The following is a 23,809-nucleotide window of genomic DNA, read 5'->3' on the forward strand; positions in this document are numbered from 1 at the left end:
TCTTTGAGAATGAGATATGTATTTAAGATTCCTTTAGGAAAGTAGAAAGAAGAGATGAGACAGAATACATGCACATTAATTTGTGGGATATGCAGGCTGCATTATGAGGATACTCAAGCTAAAAATCACTTTCACACTCTTTTCAAATCAAGAGGCTTTCTCAGGTGATTGTCATATCTTACACTGACTTGGCAATAAGGAAGTAGAATCTAATTGTAATCAAACAGCTATTTAGAAGCCTCTTATTTGTAAAATACCATAGAATAATGTCAAATATTTATGAATAAAACCTTAATCACAGCATTTCAGAGCCAGATGGTATAGAGATCCTCTATCATATTCCCCTCATATAATGGATGAGAAAACCAAGACCGAAATTGGTTCAGTGACTTATCCTAAGTCACACATCAACCACGTGATAGAGTTAAGACTAGAACCCATGTCTCCTACTTCCCTGCCTAGTGTCCTTTATGCTATACTACATATATTTAACATATTGGGTACTGAATGATACTAGAACAAATTATATATTATTTAAATTGTTAATTATACAATTAATTTTGATTTTGACTTATTTTTTTGTTTTTGTGGTATATCTTTTTTTATGCTTTTTTTGGTAAGGAAGATTGGCCCTGAGCTAATATCTGTTGCCAATCTTCCTCTTTTTTTTTCTCCCTAAAGCCCCACTGTATAGCTGTATGTCCTGGTTGTAGGTCAATCTAGTTCTTCTATGTGGGATGCCACCATAGCATGGCCTGATGAGCAGTGCATATGTCTGCACCCAGGATCCAAACCAGTGAACCCTGGGCTGCTGAAGTGGAGTGCGTGAACTCAACCACTCAGCCACAGGGCCAGCCCCCTGTGATATATCTTAATTTAACATTGTTAATATGTTATTTATAGGTATTGTTGCATTTTAGTGATTTATATGCATTTTATAGTAATAAGTTATAAAACAACTGGTAAGATTTACTTTTTTGTAGATGGGACAGCAGAACCAGGAAAAAATTGATCCTTCTACTCCAAAGTAGATATTTGTTTCTTTCTTTCTTTCTTTTCCTTTTATATAGGTGATTGTGAAGCTGTGAAATGAAGAGCTATTGGAAAGATGAGGAGTTAAGAGTTCATTCGGCTGTCCAGATGTATCCAAGTACCCAGTTATTTGGCAATAAATACATCTGGGCAACTGATTGAACTTTTCGCTTTTCATGACTCAACTGGAACCTTCCACAGCCAGAAGGACCTGCTATATAGTCAAAAGTTTGTGATCTCTTAACCTAATGAGATGGGAAGTGGGAATTGCTTATGGGGGAGGAGGCACCAATGTAAATGTAAGTGGGAACACATTTTACTTTGCAGTTAAATCGAACGTTAAGTATTTTAGCAAAAGATGAACAGATTTTTCCCCCTGGTTTGCAAAATTAAAATCAAACTAACAGAAAATTTTAAAGTGTTCCCATCAATGACACTTGTTATATGCTTAACTCCCCAGTGTAAACAAACTGTATTTTTTATTGTGATTGAGAATAACCAGCAAATGCTGGCTAATATTATTAGTATATTATAATATTTTTTAAGTATTTAACCTCAAGCTATGGCTACATTCATAGGTCCATCTAAAGTATGTCCCCCAATCACTCTTTATCCATTATGCCATTTTAGTTTATTTCTAGCAATTCTTACTATCTGAAATTATCCTACTTATTTGTTTAAATGTTTGTTGTCTGTATCTCCTGCTAGAATGTGAGCTCCATGAGAGCAGAGGCCTCTTCTATCTTGTTTGCTACTACATGCCCAGCATTTGGCAGAGTGCCGAGCACATAATAGACAAGCAATAAATATTCAAATACATTAAAGTATTGTTATACAGAGTTTTCAGTCCTGTAAATTAGTCACAGTTGGTCTCCAAAACAGAGATTTAGCATATGGTTTGCTCCAGTGAGCTCCGCTGTTTAAAAGCCTTCGGTTTACTCTGCTATGTGGATACTTATGCTGAGATAATTCGGGGATAGTGCTACTACCACCTATGGAGAAAGCAGCTTCAAATTGCCGGGGACTCTGCCCACTGAGCCAGCTTCTCTCAATGTCTGGTACTACTATTGTGGAGTGATTTGGTAGCTATTTTAACTCTATCAATTTGGAAGCGGTGTTGTTTTTGAAGTATTGTTTTAGGTAAATGGAATAAATCTAGCTGTGAAAAACTTAGGATCTTATATACTGTAGATTTTACAAGGTAACTATCTTGTTAACGCTCACTAAATTTAACAATAATCACTCTCATAAAATATGTAAAACACAAGCAGAATCTTTTATTAAATACAAATAAGGAGAAAATATTTCATGTTTCATTTAAATTCCAAGAACAAGAGAAACGTTTAAATTTGTTTAAACGTTATCTTGAGGGGCTGGAGGAAAGAAATGACAGTAATGACACTAGACCTGCATTCAAATAAAATAATCACCTTATTACCAGATCTCATGAAATGCCCAGGAGACACCCAGAGTCTCATCCAGTTAATGCCCTCCTGCCCTTCCCTTTCAAAAGTGTCTCAGTTTGGAGAAGAAATTATAAAATCACCCAATATACATAATTGTACATTCAGATTATATACGTTAGATTTCACTATGACGCACTATGAGGAAGTGTCCAGTTCTGTGTCTGAAGCACTGCATTCTCAGGCAAGCCAAAGAAAGATACAGTAAGCAAGTCGCTAGTATTGCATTATCCTATGGTATAGATACTTGACTATTACAGAGCTAATCATTCCCATTGAAGTCTCTTACCTTAAGGCTTTTTGCCTAATATAAAATAACACTTTCCGGCAGAGCAGATTGCCAAACATTGGAACTTTATAAAATTGCCTCTCCTAGAGGTTGTTCTAAAGAACATCAATTATCAACTTTCTTCAAGTGGTTTAAATATAGACCTGTCTGAAGGCAAAGGACTAGATTATTTGATCACTCATCATTTTCCAGCCGTAGGAGTTGTGTGAATTCATAATTTTAGAATAAATTAAGACCTTATACTTGAAGATAGACAGTTGGAATTTATTTAACTTCATACAATAAAGTTTGAAATGAGCTTAACATGCTTAAAGATCCTTTGTTGACTGGTAGAAGAACAGGCTCTAGTTGCATTGATTATAACTGGACTACTTAGTAACTTTTTATTAAAATCATAAATAGTTATTATTTGATTATAGTTGGCAAAAGTGAATTTTTACTATGATTGTTGTATGTTTTATTAGAAAATCCCTACAGTACATTTGAAGTTGAAAGGAAAATTCCTACAACATTCATTAGTCCTAAGGATAGTTTTTGAATTAAAAGATTTCCCCCTAAAATGTAAATCTGTGCCACAGTAACATAATTTCCCAGGACTGTTCTGAACATTTATGACTAATTCACTTTTGATCTAGCCATCTGCCAAAAGCTCTGTGGCTATAGTACCCAGAGGGATGATTTTTGAATTATGAGTCCATAATTTCTGAACCGTGAAAACTGACAAAAATTAAACATCTACGTTTGTTATTAATTATTCAATTCTTAAAGGCTGTATTATAAAAAGTCAGACAAGAATGATCTCAGTTGACTGTATATTCAATAATTTTTAAAAACATTCAGCGTCAGATTTAGTCTCTTCAGTATGAGAGAAAGTAATCTGCTGCATCACCATGATGAGCTCATGGTATTTCCAGAAATTTAATATAAACTATGTTTTTTTATGGGTTAATCTATACCCCCCAAATTTGTTAAAACACCAAGTAGAAATGCTGGCATTTTCTTCTTAGTCTCATCAATAATATGTTTGATCTGGTATTGGAAAGAAATAATAAAAAACAGAGGACATAAAATGTGATTGAAACATGACCAATCTCTCTTCAGTGTCAAAGAGTGGAAAAGGTAATGGTACAAATGAATTATAAATGGTTAGCTTTAGAAGATCCAAGAAAATGTCCAGGGTTTTCAACAAAGTTGTAGACTTCTATCCACTCCAAACTCAATTTGGACAAAGCCACAGCTCTTCCTTTATTCTTAGGATCTTTTGACTTCACACCTTAAATCTCTGCAAGTCTCTCCCTTTCCCTTCCCTTCAATTAGCCCATTGCTTTGCACCAAGCACTTGGCTAAGGACCATGGGAGTTACATGGGAAGTACATTTACATGACTCCTCCTCTCAAAAGGGTCTTTAGTACACATTTAGTACACATCTGCTTCTGCTGCATCAGACAAAACTTTTTAAACATTTTCCATTTCCTCAACAATCACCTTCTCTCATCTGGCCATTCCTCTTCTCTTCCCCTTCATCCAACTGCATTCTAGATCCTTTCTACACTACTTTATTGCAATGGTGCTAAATTTACTAGCAGTCTTCTTTAAGCAAATCACATAGTATGAACTCTGTTCCTTCTCAAAACACTCTCCCTTGACATTCTCCCTTTTGCCTATTCTCTCCATTTTATTTGCTGCCTTCTCTCCTTGTTTTTCCTTTCTCTAATTTAATGTCTACTCTTTACTGGCTTAACAGTTGATTCTTAAACTTAATCCCCAACTATGACTTTACTGGATTCCAAAATTTTGGGGGTTTTCCTTGTTGTTATTATTCATGTTTTTACTTTTACCTCCCAATAGAGAGCAAAGTAGATGCTCTTTCATAAGCTAAATTTAGTATGTGTAAAACTGAAATGATATGCAAAACTGATTTTCCCGTCTCACCTTTGTAGTTTTCACAAATGAATTTAATATACAGTATTCCACAAGCAAAAAATAAAGGCCACATATATCCCACCATCTGGATGGCAAATTAGCATGGAAAACTAGATCCCTTAGAGAGAGCACAACACTGGTCTTCCAAGTGAATGAACCATCACATTCTTTTACAATGAATGCAGGAGGTGTAGCATGACTTAAATTCATACCCATGCAAAACCCTTAAAAAGCTACTAAGAATAAGTCAAAATAGGAGCTGTGATCTGAAGAAATCTTAGGTCCCATCATAGTCAATCTTAAGTTTAGACCTAAATAGGAATTAGCTATGAAATTGACAAATTCCCAAGTCTAGCCTGAGGTCATGTTGGAAGAGACAAAAGTAGCCTTTGCTCTTTTTAATTTGTGCCAGCCTTTCTTCCCCACAGAGTTTTTACTTTTTGTCATTATTTTCACTTCCATGATGATTATTGATAATGGCTTTTAAGTATTTCTGTGAGTGATACTGATTCTGATATTATGAAATTTATTTCTGAATATGCAGTGGAGATCTTATTTTGGTTCAATTGTTCTCAAGTGCTCACACTATGTTTTTGTGATATATGCTATATGACACATGACATTTGTTGATATATGAGCATAGATTTCATAGGCATCAATTAAACATAATGCTGAGGGTATGGCTTTTGCTTAATTAAAATTCCATATTAATTGAGGTTATTCTGCAGTTTTTGTATAAAATTATACTATAGAGAACTATATGAAAACTAATATTTGTCCCCCTTTTTGCCTTAGCAAATGTAGTTACTGTTATTGATGCCTGAAGATCTTACAGAGCTTTAGAAAGAGGATGAAAAGGTTTGTGATTTATGCTACAGAAAGAAATGAGATTGGTCTGAATGTGTATTTACTCATCTGGAACTTACTTCTGTGATTTAATCTGTGATTTTCTCTTCATGCTTGAGACAGCTAATTGATTTCAAGTTAATCAATCTTTTTCTGTACACACACACATGTATATACACACACATATAAACATGTATATATTTTTATAACATTATTACCTTGTTACATGATCAAACATAGTTTCTATGAGAATTAGTAAATTCTTATAAAAAATTAATCATTCTGTCAGCTATCCCACAAGTGACTTTTTTCTTTATTTTATAAAACACAAATCTTCCCAAATTTGAATACTTAAATTTAAAGGTATTCTTTTTGTGTTCACACAAGCATGAGAATTCCATTATGAAAAATTGGTGGAGTTTGAGAAGTATGCAGATCAGAGCATTTAATTAGATTTGTTTTATTTTTTTGTTTGTCTAACTAATTTATCTTATCCAAGGATTTAAGAGGGTTTGCATCCCCTCCTCTTTTTGTAGAATTACTCACAGAACGTTCCTCATTGCGAAATACCATCATAGTGACCTGGCCCTTTGGGGAAATATGTAATGTGGCATTACTTACTTACATAACTTACATAATATATTCTTGTCTATCATATAATATCTCTAAATTTACCACCAATCCAGGGGCATTTTCTGTCAGGTATAGTCAACTTTCAAAGGATGTAAATATTAACAGCACAGAAAGATATTATTTTGCCTTCAAGGTATTTTAGTTAATAAATTGGAGATATATACACATAATATACTTTTGTGATTACTACATGCTCTTCTCAATCAATGAAATTGGAACTTAAAAAAGTAAATATTTGTTATTCAATTTTTCTGTTTATATTTCCCAGGAAAATTACAGGTAAAAAGGATGATGCAGTTGATTAATTTTTAAAGGAATATAATAATATTCTGAATAACAATAATGAGATTTTACCATGACTCAGAATATGGATAATATAATGTTTAATGAGATGATTATCATATCAAGCTATGGCAAACACAATTTCAATTGATTTGTTATAATCTATAGAAATGAAGAATATTTTACTATGAAACTTTTGAATTATTTTAATCTTTGGATACTTGAAAAATAAAAATTGAAAACAATTTTTATATTTCATTATTGGGAAAAAAGAAGAATTTTGATATTTATTGAGGGCTAAGAAGCAAAATAAAACTTTTTTGTCTCCCTTTACCATTTTTTCTCTCACTTATTTGCAGACCTCCCAGAAAAAGGGACTTATGTGTTGTCTGGCAGTATTTTATGGAATAGAAACGGTCTGGCTAATGTCACTCTCTCTCTCTCACAGACTATTTTGAGTTTCTAGATACTGGAGGCCATATTTTACGTATTACTGTAGTTAAGGGGATGATTTTCAGATAGATTTTTGTGCAGATAGCACTGATAGAAATCACAAGTGAGAGTTGAGGGATAAAAAAAGAGAATAAATTAAATTTGTAGCTTGAGTCTAGAATAATAGTTCTATTAAATGAGATGTGAAACCTGGGAAGGGGCAATTTGTTCTAGTAAAATTTTATTTCCAGATTTCTAAAAGAACCTAGAAAACACTAAAAAGGGTTATCGACAGATTTTTATTATATTCCTTAAAAATATTTACAAATTGGACAAAATGGATGCTCTTTCAATGTTATTCCTCTCTCACACACACACAAACACACACACTCAACTCAACTAAATTTTTCTCATTGACCACTCATTGCATGCACACTTAACAACGTGACGATCTTGGCCCTTGTAATAGCTTGTGACCCCAGAAAGTAATACAATTAGATGTTAGATGTTTGATGTGGGAAAAGAGTATAATCCAAATCCTAGAATAAAAGATAAAGAAAAGGCAAGATGGAGAACAGAGGTTTACCCATTCTATTACCAGTTAGAACCTCTAGGCAGAAAAACCAGAGGGTCTGTATATTAATCACTAGAATTCACACTGAATATTTCTTCAATGTCAATGTAAAGATTCATAGTGACCTGTTCTGCTCTGTAAAGATGTTTCCACAAGGAGCACAGCAGAGATTCTCAGCAAATTTGCGTTCTTTCTACTCTTGGCCAGTATTTTAGCATTCTGAACATAGTGAGTGCTAAGTGGTGAATAATCGGCTGTGTAAATATTTGGTGATGTTTTGCAATGCAACAAATAACTCCTTGAAAAATAGCCCACAAAAATTGAAGATATTCATTCTGAAATTCTTTGAAAAGTTTCTTAGAGAGTTTTCATGCTTCCTTCCTAGTACCTCTGAAGATGCATTGTCACCTCTCAATCAATAAAATAAACTAAGGACTTTTGTTTCAATTATCTAGTGCAACTGGCCTTTTGTTTGCAATTTTCAGCATTATTCCACTTGCTGTAACTGTAACATACTATCTATTGGATACTAACTAGTTGGTTCCTAGAGTGGTTGCTATATTTAATATAGTAAACTTGACCAACTCATTTATTTTGGTATAAATCTGTTGCTGCCCTCTGGAGAATATTGTTGGTTAATGCAAAAGTCTATGTAAATGCAAATTGCTTCACTTTGAAGAAAAAAACTGGAAATGTTATACAAAATATGTTCACTTTGTAAAAATGCTGAAAACTTGTTTTAGTTTTCCATATTGCTATAAGATGAAACATTTTTTACTTTACACACGCTACTTAATTATTAGATCACAAACTTTCCCCCAATGGTTAGCAAATTAAGAAATGTATATTCTTACTTGCTTCCTCAAAACACTGAATTGAAGCTACATGTACTCTAATAGAGGGAGATTTAGTAGAAGCCCTATATAAATAAAATGCATACAAGAAATTTTAGCAAAACTATGATGGTTGTATATTAGTAAATAAATGAAAAATCTATTCTGTCTTTTTTTTCATTTATATGATATAACATGCTTACCTGTTTGCTAAATTTAGTATTGATTCTTATCACTTAATAAGTATATTTGTTTATTTAATTTGTTGTTATGCAAGTTATTTGGACTTTTGACTAATTTTCTTTCTCTTTTTTTTCTTTCCCCAGAAAGGATGGCATTATGAATCCAATCTGTTAGTTTCCTCTTCTCAATTTTAAACTTTGGTTGCTTAAGACTGAAGCAATCATGGTGAACCTGAGGAAAGCGGTGCATTCGTTCCTGTAAGGATCTTATTACTTACTATTTTTGAAAAGATAACTTTTTTATGGTAGCTTGCTCAAAAATGTTAAAAGGCTATTATATGATCATTCAGCTATATTTGCTTCAATCTGTGCAAATGACTTGCATCCCAATAGACTAATATTGTGGGTGTTTCCTAATCAAAAAAAATAAACGGAAAAAAATCTGAATAATTTGAATGTCAATTAAACACAAAAGTTCATGTATTCAAACAAGTAATATGGTAACAATACCCTCAATTCAAAAATAATTCCATTGCTCGTGGTTGCTTTCTTCACAGTTAAAACGTGAAAATGAGAAAGGTCCTTTCCTTTTCTTTCCTGCATGAACTAAACAGCCAAGGGAATAAAATATCTTTATAAGCCTCTGGTTTTATGAAATTTATTTGATGTTGCAAAAGAATGCGTCAGAAGTCAGGGCCTGGGGGTTAAGGGATGTAGTTGGACAGAGGAAAACTATGTCATGTTCGTGAGTCTTGATACAATGACTCAGTAGTTAAAGTCCACAGAATGTAATATAAAGGGGATAAGTAAAGAACTGGATTCAAGTACTGAGCAACTCTAAATGTGATCTAACCCAGGTACATCTTCTTTTTAACTTAATAAAATTTGGGGTTTGTTTCTTCCAAACCCACTTTTCGAGGAATGGGGGGGCATGGAAACAAAGATCCAGGGCTCTGTAAACTCTGATCAGTACAGTTGAGAAGCCTTGAATTGCCTCACTCCTCTATGATTCCTGTAACAGGACTCACCCAGGAAGAAGTTTACAGAGTAACGTAGATATAAAGTGCATCAACATTGGATCCTCTGCAATAGGCGCCACTGTAGCCCATCTTGGATGTCACTGTACACTGTAGTAATGAAAGTCTCAAAGATGCATTATTCCAAAAGAACTAGAGCAGACAGGAAAAGGAAAGGGTGAAGGACAATGATAAAAAAGGGAAAAAAAGAGTAAGGAACGGGAAAACGAAAGGACAAATGTTCTTACTCCATGCGCCTGTGCCAATTCAGCCTATAGCCATGGGTCTATGTACCAAATTGTAGGGCTACCTTAACAGGCACCAAATTATTCTGCTATGAAACTAAGGAAGTCATACAGAAGTTTTTACACTCTGTTAATAGAAACAAGGGACCATTCATCTTTTCTAATAATGTCCATTGTCATATGCCATGCAAAATCCCAGTAGATTTAAAATGTACTCAGACTTTTAAATGAAATTATCGTTTTTTATCTACCAAGAGTGTAAAATTATATTTTCATTAAAAATTTAGTAACAGTGAATAAATTATTTGCATTGTTCAGAGAGAAATTGTGATTTTGTGTACATATTTTATGAGATTTCTGTGGGCTTAATAACAATTAACAGAAGCTTTAGGAACAAGACCTAAATTGTTTTACTTTTGTAAAAGGACTGTACATAATTCACTGAGCAAACAAATATTAGAAATTAGGTTAAATTATAATATAGCCAATTCTTGATTACAAAACTATAGAAAACAGGATTAAACTGCAATAAAAATCATAATACTTTGCCCATAAGTAGTACTCAATAAGAATTTATTAATTTTAGTTGAATTGAAACCAGGAAACTGAAGTAAATACTCTTTCACGATCTTCCCCAGCATCATTAGTTTATTTATAATTCACAATAGATATATTTAGATTCTACAAACTTCCTCAGTAATTAGGTATTTGTCTCACAGACTCTTTAATAAAAAATAAAAATGTATCTGACCAGTTGAGGTAGGCAAGATGACCACTTGAAGTAGTTTTCTATCTCAAAGTTCTAAGATACTCAAATTATAAAATTTATAATTGGACACAGTTTTTCATCTATTCTTTCCTTATATACAATTTTATCCTGGAGTTCTCTATCATTCTTTGAGAAATATGAAAGGGTTTAGATGTTTTCATAATTTACTTAGAAAATTTGAAGTTGGACTGCATATTTTGCTAGGACTTTATTTTCTAGGCTTAAGGCTAAATATATTTGCGGTTCTCTTACTGACAGTTGAAGATGCAGTATTTTATTGTGAGCGTAAAGTCCTGTGAGACTACTTGAGATGATCGTCAGCTAATTTAAACCATAATTTTTTTTTAATGCCAGAAAGACAAGGTGTTCATCAGCTAGATCAGAAAAGACCTCAAATTTAAAATTACTATCGGAGCACAGTTCTGCATAAATAGGTATCTTCCGAAAATAAAATCAGGACTTAAATTCTTGAAAAATTTTGAAATACATGAGTTGAGGGGTAGACATCCTAAAATACTTTTGTTTATCTTTGAAGGCAGAAAGAGGGTAAGCTCCAACATTTATTGAGGGCCTATTATGACAAAGTACTCTTCTCAGGATTTTACATAGATCATTTAGTTTTCACAACAATCATGTGACAGAGATCATCCTTGTTGAACAGATGAGGAAATTGATGTTTTAAGAGGTTAAGTGACTGGTCAAAAAAAAATCATTAAGATCACGTAGCTAGGACATTGGCCACATGCCAAATGCAACAAATACAGTGACAGAATAACCAAAGCTGAGAGTAAATAACTTGCTTCTATTTATTTGGCTCTTTCTTTCAACAATTTCTTCTCACGTTAATCACAGACTAATTATGATATAGAGTTTTTGAATCATGTAGTGTTTTCACTTTTTTTTTTTAGTGAGGAAGATTGGCCCTGAGCTAACATCAGTGCCCATCTTCGTCTATTTTGTACATGGGATGCCAGCAAAGCATGGCTCAATGAGCAGTGTGCAGGTCCACACCTGGGATCCAAACCCATGAACCCTGGGCCACTGAAGCAGAGCACACAAACTTAATCACCATGCCACCAGGCCAGCCCCTAGCTTATTTATTTATGTTCCAAGAAAATAACACGGCCAGCATTTGAAGGAATTTACCAATTGCTTCTCATTATTTGATAAAAATTACTATGTATGCCTCTCCCCTCCATGTTGCTTAGGACATCAAGTAACTTTGACTAATGAGAAGTAATTTTAAGCTAAATGTCTGAACTATTAGTTTTCTATTCCTTGTAGAATGAGAAAGTCAAAATATTTTTATGATTTCTTCATTATCTTAAAATACATAGAGGGGCCGGCCCAGTGGCGCAGCAGTTAAGTTCGTGTGCTCCACTTCAGCAGTCCAGGATTCGCAAGTTCCAATCCTGGGCATGGACCTATGTACTGCTTATGAAGCCATGCTGTGGCAGGCATCCCACATATAAAATAGAGGAAGATGGACGTGGATGTTAGCTTAGGGCCAGTCTTCCTCAGCAAAAAGAGGAGGACTGGCAGCAGATGTGAGCTCAGGGCTAATCTTCCTAAAAAGAAAAAAAATTCGTAGAAGTATATTAACAAGATATTAAGAGAAATAATTATTAAATATGCTAAAAATTATTACAATATTTTTACTTAAGTTTAAATAATGCCAATAATTTTTCAGGCTGTTTCACTCAGTTCAGAAAGGATGGTGTGTGTGCATGTGTGTGCGTATAAAATATTATAGATATGATATGATTATGATAATCATAATCATCTAGCTTTACTACTGCAAGTTTCTCTGATGATTGATAGTAAGTGATGAGTCAATCCAATCACGCATATATTTTCCCTGTATGGAGATAATATTTTTAGTTCAAAGAACAAGTGAGTGAGATAATGAAACGAAGGCATTTGCATGGAAAACTCATAGACTCTGGTTGTTGTATTGTCATGTGTTCCATCTCCCCAATTCCTGAAAGAATCTGACTTCAACTGGCTAGCGTTGAAAATTGTTTAGCACATATTGTACCAGTAGAGGAAATTTTTTCCTCTATAAATAATGTCAGATTTTACAACCACTACGTATAGTATAGTTGATGCTTAATACTCGTTAAATATTACTGAACATAGAATACACATAAGACAGTCTTTTACAGATAATTCTTGCTTTTAAGTAGGAAATATTGAATATACTTGTCTGTCTTGTCTATTTTATTAAGGAAAATGTTAGTTTTATTAGACACTTTAGGAGCTTACACTTGGAGAGGACACAATGTACGTAACCTGATTAAATCTCATATCACCATCAGGGGAAATTAATTTGAAACTTGCAAAACATAACCATGTCCAGTTCTCTTGCATTAGCCTGCCACTTGGCCTGAAATTCCTACTAGTAAAATCTACCAAAATACCATCATGAGAAATGTATGCTTTAAATGACTTAGATTTCGTTTCCAGCATACGAAAGCAGCAAACCCATATGAATTAATCACCACAAATCACTTTCTAGCCTAGAACAAGGCCCAGAAAACATAGGACAGAAATGGGGAGAGTGTCAGGTAGAAGGGAAATTTATAGCACAGATAAAAACTATGTACCAGCATAAAGTCATTCTGCAGCTCTGAGAAGGTAAGACGAGTTCTAAAAAGAATGAATATGTACTGTTGCCAAAACCCACTGTGCCTCATCCAAAATCTTGCTTGAAGTTTGTCCGATGGCAATTTATTCCTTCTTAGCTTTGGATTAAAAGAAGGCAACTTCAATTTTCTTGTCAAGGTACTGCACATTTAAAAGAAAATCTCTTCTCATTCTGTTGTAGGTTGTCTCAGAGGATATCTAGAAGAAATTAATGTTTTAAAAATATAAAGAATAGACCATTACAGCAATTCAAACAATACTGTGGTTTCAGATTATTGTACAGAGTAAAAGTTTGAAACACAGGCTTTGAAATCAGTGGCACCTGAGTGTGGACCCTACCCCAGCCACTAACTGTCTGTATTGCCTTGAGAAAGTTACTTAACCTCTCTGAACCTCAGTCTCTTCATTTACGTAATAGATATAAACCAGTACTAACCTCATGAGGTTGTTATATGAGATCAAATGAGATTATACATATATATATTTCACTAAGCTAAGTGCCTGACTCATCATAAGCACTCAGTCAAAGTTAGTATTCCTCGGATAGAAAGAAGTACAGAGGTTTAATTAAGAGAATAGAAGTGATGGCGATGAGGACAATGATTGTTAAGAGAAAAGCAATTGTTTTGTATGAGTAATTTGTTAGGTATAATCAATATGATATGTACCTGATTATTTTTTTCTTAATTTTCAGTGTGCACCTAATTGGCCTATTGGTTTGGCAATGCGATATTTCTGTGAGCCCAGTTGCAGCTATAGTAACTGACATTTTCAATACCTCCGATGGTGGACGCTTCAAATTCCCAGACGGGGTACAAAACTGGCCAGCACTTTCAATCGTCATAATAATCATCCTGACAATAGGTGGCAACATTCTCGTTATCATGGCAGTAAGCTTGGAAAAGAAACTGCACAATGCCACCAATTACTTCTTAATGTCCCTAGCCATTGCTGATATGCTGGTGGGACTACTCGTCATGCCACTGTCTCTGCTTGCAATCCTTTATGGTAAGTACAATTTTATTAATTTTTCAATCTCAGATTATGTCATAAATTTGTGTCAGGTATCAGAGTAAACACTCACAAAGTTAATTATTTTACTTGTATCATTTTGGAAATGAAAAAAGCAAATTGTGTGACAGAAGAAATTGTGTGCATGTATCATATTTACTAAATACATCGGTAGCAGAGGCTTAAAAAGCAAAACAGACACTTTATAATATATTAAGATCTTACATAGATACATTATGGCTCAGTGTCATTTGTAAACAATGACAGTCGTCTTACAATGTACAGAATGGGACAGTGACAGAAACATGCTCCCGCTCCTATATTCTGGGCAGTACACATACCTAGTACCATCTCTTATACAAAGAAGGAAAAAGTGGCTTATCATCTTTAGTAAATATACTTTCAGTTATTTTTTTAAATATTGGCAAACTAAGTGTCTGGTGCATAATAAGCACTCAAGAACAGCTATTCCTCTTCATGGAGTCTACAATTCATGGTTCTAGGAGGAAACGGGCGATAACAAATTAATGACTAACTATACAAGTGAAAGGTCACGTTATCACAATAAAAATTCAAGCATTGAAAGTTTTCATATGTTGATTTTCGAGAGGTTTTTTGTTTTTCTTTTTATTTTTCTGCCATGTCTTTGTCCTATTCATTTTAACCTAAGTTTTGTTTCTAGCTAATATTTATAATTAACAATCAAAATCACTTATACAAAGTATCTTTACTAGGGAGTTGGAGAACCCAGTTTGAATTAAATTGCTGATATGCTCATCTCACAAAGGAGTGGAATAGACACTCCATTACCTGGGGTGTAAAATGGAATTAGGCCAGAAGGAATAACACTGAAAATGTATCTAGTTCTCAAATCCTAACAGAAGATCACCGCATCTAGAAAATAATCTCTCATGGAATTTGAAAATCATTTATCTTGGTCTAAACACACAGTGGTAATAGATTATCTTAATAGGCATTTTATAAAATTCAGAAAAATGCTTTTCTTATGTTTACTGAGATTCAATGATGCATTAACCTCAAAGCATAAGTATTTTACCTGCTCAGTGAGTACTTTCCCGCTCTCCAGCTCCATCATTATGCAAGAAAAGCTTACTGGAATGAATGTACTTTAGAAGGTGTACTTTGTCTTCTGGTATGTTTCATTTTGCCAGTTTCTCTCTTAAAAAATATATGGATGGTCAAATAATTGCATCAGCCTAAAACCAAATCTCCTAACGCGTCCATCCTCCCTCAACAATACAGAACAACAAGAACAAATAAAACTGCGCTATACCACCACCAAATTTGGAGAATATCTAAACTCCAAATTATCTGTAAATAGAAAAATAAACAGGATATCGGAGTGGGCTACCTATCAGGCCCCCATCACATGCTCTTGTGTAGAAGAAGGACAGTCCAGGAAAAACTGCGTGAACGGGAGAAGAGGAAAGCTGGCAGGAAGCCTAAGATTGATCTAAAATCATCACAGAAAAGAGAGTCTACCCCAAGTCTAAAAATTCTGAAAACTTTCCCTGAAAGCTCAGGCTTTGGGGAAGTGACTTAGAAGGGTGCATAGGACACAAGAAAGCAGTCTTGGAAAAGGAACTCTTTGGAGGTAGAAAAGGGTAGGAAAAGGAAGGTAGAGGTGACTTTTGGAAAAAATGCACAACAAAGGGAAAAAGAAGCAAAAGGGGAAAATTTACCACTTTATAAAAAAAAATGTTAACACGTAAAGACCCATCAACCCCCCCCCCTACTGTCCCTCACCATAGCCCAAAAGCCCTCCAGTAAAGAAACTATATTTTTTTCCATGAAGAGAAGAAGATAGTCTTGAGATTGAAATCTGGGAAACCATCCACAAACTTCCAGCCATGTTCATATAAATTCAAAAATGCAACCAATCTTATCTATACCAAGTTACTGTAAGAAGAAAGAAGAACATGAGAATCAAAAAAGGCATTTGATGGGGCCGGCCCCATGGCCAAGTGGTCAAAGTTCCACACACTCTGCTTTGGTAGCCCAGGTCCATGGGTTTGGATCCTGGGCATGGACCTACTCCTCTTGTCAGCCATACTGTGGAAGCATCCCATGTACAAAGTAGAGGAAGATTGGCATGAATGTTAGCTCAGTGCTAATCTTCTTCAAGTGAAAAAAAAAGAGGAAGACTGGCAACAGATGTTAGTTTGGTGAGGTAAGTCTTCCTCACCAAAAAAAAAAAAAGGCATTTAATGAAAATTCCCACTAATAAAGAATGATCAAGAAAAAGAAAACTATAACAAAACACTTCAAACAAAATTAAATTTCCCCAAACATGTATTTGAAGGTATGAAAAAAATACCATGAAGTAGAAATATAAAAACTAAGAAAAGAAATGGACAAAAAAATTGGTCAAAATAAAGCAAAAGTTGACTGAACCCAGGACAATAAAATAGAAGAAAAAGGCAAAACCATGTCAGAAATGAACATTAAATTAAAAGTGTCTAAAGAACAGATTTATATGAAAACTTAATGAGGAGCATTGAAGAAAAACAGGGAAACAAAGAGAAAGAAGGCAAGATAAAGAAAGAAGTAAAAGGGGTCAGAAAGAAAATGTTTGAGATGGAACACCAGCAAAAATGATCTAACGTGGGTACAGTCATGCAACGCATAACATTTCGGTCAAGGACAGACCGCACATACAACAGTGGTCTCATAAGATTATAATCAAGGTCAAAAATTTCTGTCACGTGGTGATGTCATAGCCATCATAAAGTTGAAGCACAATGCATTACTTACATGTTTGTGGTGATCCTGGTGTAAACAAACCCATTGTGCTGCCTGTTGTATACAAGTATAGCACATACAATTATGTACAGTACATAATACTTGATAATGGAAATAAATGACTATGTTACTGGCTTATGTATTTACTATGCTACAATTTTTATCATTATTTTAGAGTGTACTCTTCCTACTTATAAAAAAAGTTTACTGTAAAACAATATGCAGCAGCCTCATACGTCTAGTGTCTACTGCATCTCTTGATTACATCATTTTCTCTTGTGCTTGATTCAATCTCGTTGTTTTGTTTATCATGGCCCCTAAGCATACAAAACTGCCAGTAAAAGGCCATGTCGAGTGATTAATCAGGAAATGAAATTAAAAGTGATTAAGGACCATGAAGGTGGAAAATCAATGGTAGTTATTGCTTGCCAGTCAGACATGTCTCATTCCACCATAGCTGTGATCTTGAAGAACAGGAACAAAGTAGCAGAAGCCATTAAAGGATCTGCTTCATTGAAGACAATGAGACTAACAAAAATTTGAGAAGGGTCTATATCAGACATGGAGAAACTTTTAATGACCTGGATTGAAGACCAGGCACAGAAGCACGTCCCTCTCAGCAACATGATGATCACAGTTAGAGCAAAATGTTTGTTTGTGATGTTGAAAGAAAAGGTTGAAGATGACTACGATGCTGAAATTTACTGCTAGCGCGAGTGGTTTAAATGATTCAGGAATCATTATGCATTACATAATGTGAAAGTGAGTGGTGAGTCTGTGAGTGCTGATGTGAAGGCAGCTGAAGAATTTTTGGAAACTCTAGATAAACTGATTGGAGGAAAATTGCGTGCCAGAGCAAAAATTCAATATGAATGAAACGCCTCTATTCTGTAAATGGCTGCCTGAAAGGACTTTCATCCATAAGGAAGCCAAATCAACGCCAAATTTCATGGTTTTTAAGAACAGGGTAACAGTCTTGCTTGGGGGCAATGTTGCAGGCTACAAATTGAAGCCCTTTGTGATCTGGCACAGCGAGAACCTCAGGGCCTTCAAGCGTATCGATAAGCACACACTGTTAGTATACTACAGGAGCAATAAGAAGTCCTGTATGACCCCAATCCTCTTCCTAGATGCCCTCCTGAATTGCTATGCCAGCAAAATGGAGAAGTACTATGTGGAGAGTAACATACCTTTCAAGATTTTGCTTATTGTTGGTAAAGCTCCCAGATATCCTCCTTTTATTGGTGATCTTCAACCCAATATCAAAGTGGTATTACTCCCTCCAAACACCCCCTCTGTGATGCAATGTATCAAGGAGTTATATAATCATTTAAGGCCTACTACCTGAGGAGGACCTTTGCCCAGGCTGTTGCTGCAACTGAGGATGACACTGAGAAGACATCAATGGAATTCTGGACAGATTACATCTATGACAACAACAAAAACCATGCTTGGGCTTGGGGTGATGTCACCAGGGAGCATATGAGAGGCATCTGGAAGAAGACACCCAAGAGGTTTGTCCATGACTTCAGAGGATTTTCCAAGGATGATAAAGTTGCAAAAATCAACAAGGCTGTGGTTGAGATCGCAGACAACTTTACCCTGGGTGTGGGTGAGGCAGACATTGAGGAACTCCTAGAGGTGGTTCTTGAGGAAATGACCATTGCGTTGTTGGAACCAGAATAGGAACACATAGCTGAAGAAGAGGCTAGAAAAAGGGAAACCTCAGGAGAAGAAAAAGAATCTGCAGGAAAATTCACAGTGAAGGGTTTAGCAGAAGCTTTTTCAGACCTCAAAAAGCTCCTTAAAAAGCTTGCAAACATGGTCCCCAACACTGAAAGGTTTTCATTAATAGAGAGAAGTGTTCGTTGTGCCTTATCTGCTTACGAGCAAATCTATGATGAGAAAGACAAACAAACCAAGCAAATCACCATAGACTTACTTCTGAAAAGAGTGACACCTCCTCAAGAAGAGCCTCAGGCAGGTCCTTCAGGAGGTGTTCCAGAAGAAGGCATTGTTATCACAGGAGATGGCAGCTCCATGCATGCTATTGCCCCCGCAGACCTTCCAGTGGGACAAGATGTGGAGGTGGAAGACAGTGACACTGGTGATGCTGACCCTGTGTAGGCCTAGGCTAATGTGTGTGTTTTTGTCTTCGTTTTTAAAAAAAGTTTAAAAAGTAAAAACAAATTAAAAATTTGAGAAATAGAAAAGAACTTATGGAATAAGGATATAAAGAGAATATTTTTGTACAGCTGTACAATATGTTTATGTTTTAAGCTAAATGTTATTGCAAAAGAGTCAAAAAGTTAAAAATTTTTCAAAGTAATAAAGTAAAAAAGTTATAGTAAGCGAAAGTTAATTTATTATTGAAGAAATAAAAATATTGTTTAATAAATTATTATTTATTAATTATTAAATAAATTAGCACAGCCTAAGTGGAGTGTTTATAAAACCTACAGCAGTGTACAGTAATGTCCTAGGCCTTCACATTCACTCACCACGCACTCAGCCAGAGCAACTTCCAGTCCTGCAAGCTCCATTCATGGTAAATGCCCTATACAGGTGTGCCATTTTTGTCTTTTATACCATATTTTTACTGTACCTTTTCTATGTTTAGATACAGAAATACTTACCATTGTGTTACAGTTGCCTACAGTATTCAGTATAGTAACATGCAGTATAGGCTTGCAGCCTAGGAGCAATAGGCTGTGTCATATAGCTTAGGTGCATAGTAGGCTATACCATCTAGGTTCTGTAAGTCCCATCTGATGTTTATACAATGACAAAATCGCCTAACTATGCATTTCTCAGAACATATCCCCATCGTTAAGCAACACATGACTGTATAATGAGAATCTTTGAAAGGAAAGAAATTATTGAACAGAATTAATATTTAATACTATAATCCAGGAAAATTCTCCAGAAATAAAAGTTTCTGAATCTACATATTGATAGGGCCAACTTAATACCAGAAATTTGACCTGGAACAATTAAGTTTAAGATATACCTGAGACATTAGATTTTAAGTATAAAGAAAAAATCCTCAGGGATTCTAGGCAAAAGTAAGAAATAATTTATAAGAGCAAGAGAATTAGACTGGCTTATTTAACAAATTAAAAATTAACAAAATTTAACAGTTAACAAAAATAACAAAGCTAAGCCACTGTGAAGCAATATTTTTTTAAAAGTCAGCCATTTGTAGGGCATTCTTCAAAGGCAAATCTATAAAGACAGAAGACATATCATTAGTTTCCAAGGGCTGAATGTAGGAGGATGACTTCAAAGAAGCATTTACTTTGGTATTGTGGAACTATTCTACATCTTGATTGTAGTGGTGGTTATATAAAATATATATTTTTCAAAATTTGAAAAGCTATAAATTCCAGTCTGCAGTTTTAGAAGGCTGAATTTTACTATATGTAAATTATACTTTAAATTAAAAACAGAAAAATATACTCAAATAAAGTTTGAAACAAGGATTTTACATCCAGACAAGTTGGCCATCAAGGCTATTAAAAGTTTAATTTTTTTTAAACGCAGAGAGTTCTAAACCCACAAGCCATTCTTAAGAAATTGAATAGTGGATGTGATTCATCCAACCAAGGGATGATTAGGAAAATTTCGCCAAAAAAACTGATGGTGAGCATTTAATATATTTAATTTTAGAGCTCAGATAAAAATAAAGGTGATATAAGGGCAAAAGAATACTGTTATATCTTATATGATATATATTATTTGTTATATACTTTAACATATTAGAAATAATGCAACTAAAACTGAGAAAAGAAGAGAAAGAGAAAGAAGAAGAAAGTAGAATAATTTCATTGATTTTTACATAAACAAAGGGTGAGAATTAAATGATACCAAAAAATATTCTGGTAAACAAGAAAGTAATAGATTTAATAAGAAAAAAGGGGTCTAAGGCCATTAAACAGACGTAAATAAAAGATGATACAAATATGATATAAAGTTAACCACTAGGACAAAAACAAACCTTCCTAAAACCAAAATAAATTTAATTAATAGAAGAGGAAGAGAAGAATCAACTGGAGGAAGAATTACAACAAAATAAAACATAATGCTTTCAACAATATACCATGATATGTGACAAAGTTGAAAACAAACATATCAGTAATAGCAATAAACTTGAATGGACCTAATTCACTATTAAAAATAAAATATTTTCAATTTACCAGCTATGTTCTATATATAAGAAGAACACTTAAAACCCAGTGATTCATAATTGCCAAAAATAAAGGGATGGGCAAAGGTGTATCAAGCAAATGGAAACAATAAGAAAACAGAAATTGTAATCTTTATATCTGATGGAGTAAATTTCAAGTGAAAAAAGAAGAGTGAAAAAGAGAGATTTTTTTTTCCCATAACAAGAAAAGGATGCTTATTTATAACAACAGCCACAATTAACAACAAAGGTATAACAGTAAAGAATATTCATGCCCCCAATACCATAGCAATGCTGTTTACAAAGCAAAAACTAAAGAACATGGAAGGATACATTCATGGATACATTCTACCAATGAGAGATTTTTAACACATCACACTCAGTACAAGAAAGATTAGGCAAAAAACAAAGAAGGATATAGATCTTAATGGATATATGTTGAAATTTATACCCTTATCATAGTGAGTGTACCTTTTTCACAAGTGTACATGGAACACTCACAAAAATTAATCATATATTAGGCCACAAAGAAAATATTAGAAAAGTAGAAATATTACAAAAAGTACTTTCTGGTGAGATGCAATAATACTAGAAATTATTAACAACAAAAGTTCAAAAACCATCTCATCTTGAAGTTATAACAAATTTTAAACAACTCTTGGTCAAAAAGAGAAATGCAAATTGAAATTACAGATTTTTTTAGAACTATAGTAGCATAAACACTGCATATCAAAATCTATAGAATATACTTAAAGCAATGATCAGAGGAAAATTCTTAGCTCTAATCACATTTATCTGTAAAAATAAAAGTATCAAAATTAATTCAATTCCCAGCAAGCAATGTTAGAAAGAACTACAAGGTAAATCAAAAGAAATCACAAAGAAGAAAAAAACTAGGGATAAAAGCAGAAGTTGATTAGATAGAGAATAGAAAAACAATACATGTAATTAATAAATCAAAATCCTGGTTTTAAAAAAAAACAATTTTTTTTGAAGATTGGCACCTGAGCTAACATCCGTTGCCAAGTTTCCCTTTTTTTTTTCCTTCTTCTCCTCAAGGTCCCCCAGTACATAGTTGTATATTCCAGTTGTAGGTCCTTCTGGTTGTGCTATGTGGGATGCCTCCTCAGCATGGCTTGATGAGCGGTGCCATGTCTGCACCCAGGATCCGAACCACTGAAACCCTAGGCTGCCAAAGCAGAGCATGTGAACTTAAGCACTCAGCCATGGGGCTGGCCCCCAAAACCAACTTTTAAATGAAATAAAAAATCACTAGCTAACTTAAGGAAAAAAGAAGAAAGCATAAAAATGCAAAATAGGATGTGACAAGAAAAACAACTGCTGAAGCAAAATAAATGTTTTAAATCATGAGATTACTTTTTGGATTTACATGTAAATCAATTGAGAACATAGAAAATAGGGAATTTTCTAGAGAAAACCAGGTTAACAAAATTGACCCCACAAGATGTAGAGAGAAACATACCAATTTCGGTAGAAGAAATAAAGTTATCAAGGAGCTATTATACAAAAAAACACCAGCTATTGCACACATAAAAAGATCCAGATAGTTTCACTGGGGGAATTCTATAAAATCTTCAAAGACTGGATAGTCATAATGCTCCATAAATAGTTCAGAGCATTGAAAATAAAGGAAAACTTCCTAATTCTTATATGAAGCAAGCATAGCTTTAACACATAAACCAGATAAAGAGAGTACAAAGAAAGAAAATTATAGACCAACATGACTTATGACTATCAATACAACAATACAGTCAAGCATAACATAACGTTTCAGTCAATGATGGACCTCATATATGACGGTGGTCCCATAAGATTCGTACCACATAGCCTCGGTGTGTAGGAAGGTATATCATCTAAGTTTGAGTAAGTACACTCTATGATGTTCACACAATGATGAAATCACCTAATGATGCATTTCTGAGAACGTATCTCCATCATTAAGCGACATGTGACTGTACTATATAAAATATCAACAAATAGAATCCAATGCCACATTAAAACATATTACACCATGACCAACTGGGATTAATTCCAGTAACACTATATTGGCTCAATATTAAAGAATCTCTTAATAAAATATATTAATATACATGAACATTATTACTAATTAAAGCTAAAAATAATTAATATCAATTTGATACAATAGTACTATTAACACAGTGTTATGTTTATAACATCAACATATTATTTTAAAAGTATGTGATTTATCTCTAAAGATATTGAGTGAAAAAGCTTTTGTCAAGCTCACAGTTCTTTCCATAAAAATTGTTCAAGAAAATAGAAATGGATAGTACTTCCTTAATATAAGAAAATATGAATAACATAGTTGTACAACCTGCATTGTACTTAATGGAAAAACACTTAAGGCACTTGTTCTGAGATTAGGAAAAAGATGAGTAAGCCTCGCACTTCCACTTATATTCAACATTTTAATGAAGATGGACAATGCAGTTAGATAGGAGAACTTAGAGTTGTAAAGACTGAAAAAGAAAAAGTAAAATTATCTCTTTTTCCAGCATATCTCAAAAACTCTAAACAAATAAGGATAAAACTACTAAAAAAATAAGATATTTAGTAAGATAGCAAAATAAACATTCATATGCAAAAATCAGTAGCATTAATATAAACAAATAACCAATTGCAAAAACCCCCATCTAAAATAG

The 23,809-nt window shown here is 34.0% G+C and overlaps 1 protein-coding gene across 1 annotated transcript in view; it reads left to right on the forward strand.

Annotated features, from left to right (window-relative positions):
* Nucleotides 1-23,809, forward strand: part of HTR2C (5-hydroxytryptamine receptor 2C) — a 307,860-nt gene that overhangs the window by 130,601 nt on the left and 153,450 nt on the right. The window contains exons 3-4 of the mRNA XM_070603676.1: nt 8,634-8,747; nt 13,860-14,173. Of these exons, the coding sequence (XP_070459777.1) occupies nt 8,713-8,747; nt 13,860-14,173 (349 nt within the window). The 5' untranslated portion in view covers nt 8,634-8,712. The remainder of the gene's footprint in view (nt 1-8,633; nt 8,748-13,859; nt 14,174-23,809) is intronic.

Source organism: Equus przewalskii, chromosome X (assembly GCF_037783145.1).
Source record: "Equus przewalskii isolate Varuska chromosome X, EquPr2, whole genome shotgun sequence".
NCBI lineage: Eukaryota > Metazoa > Chordata > Mammalia > Perissodactyla > Equidae > Equus > Equus przewalskii.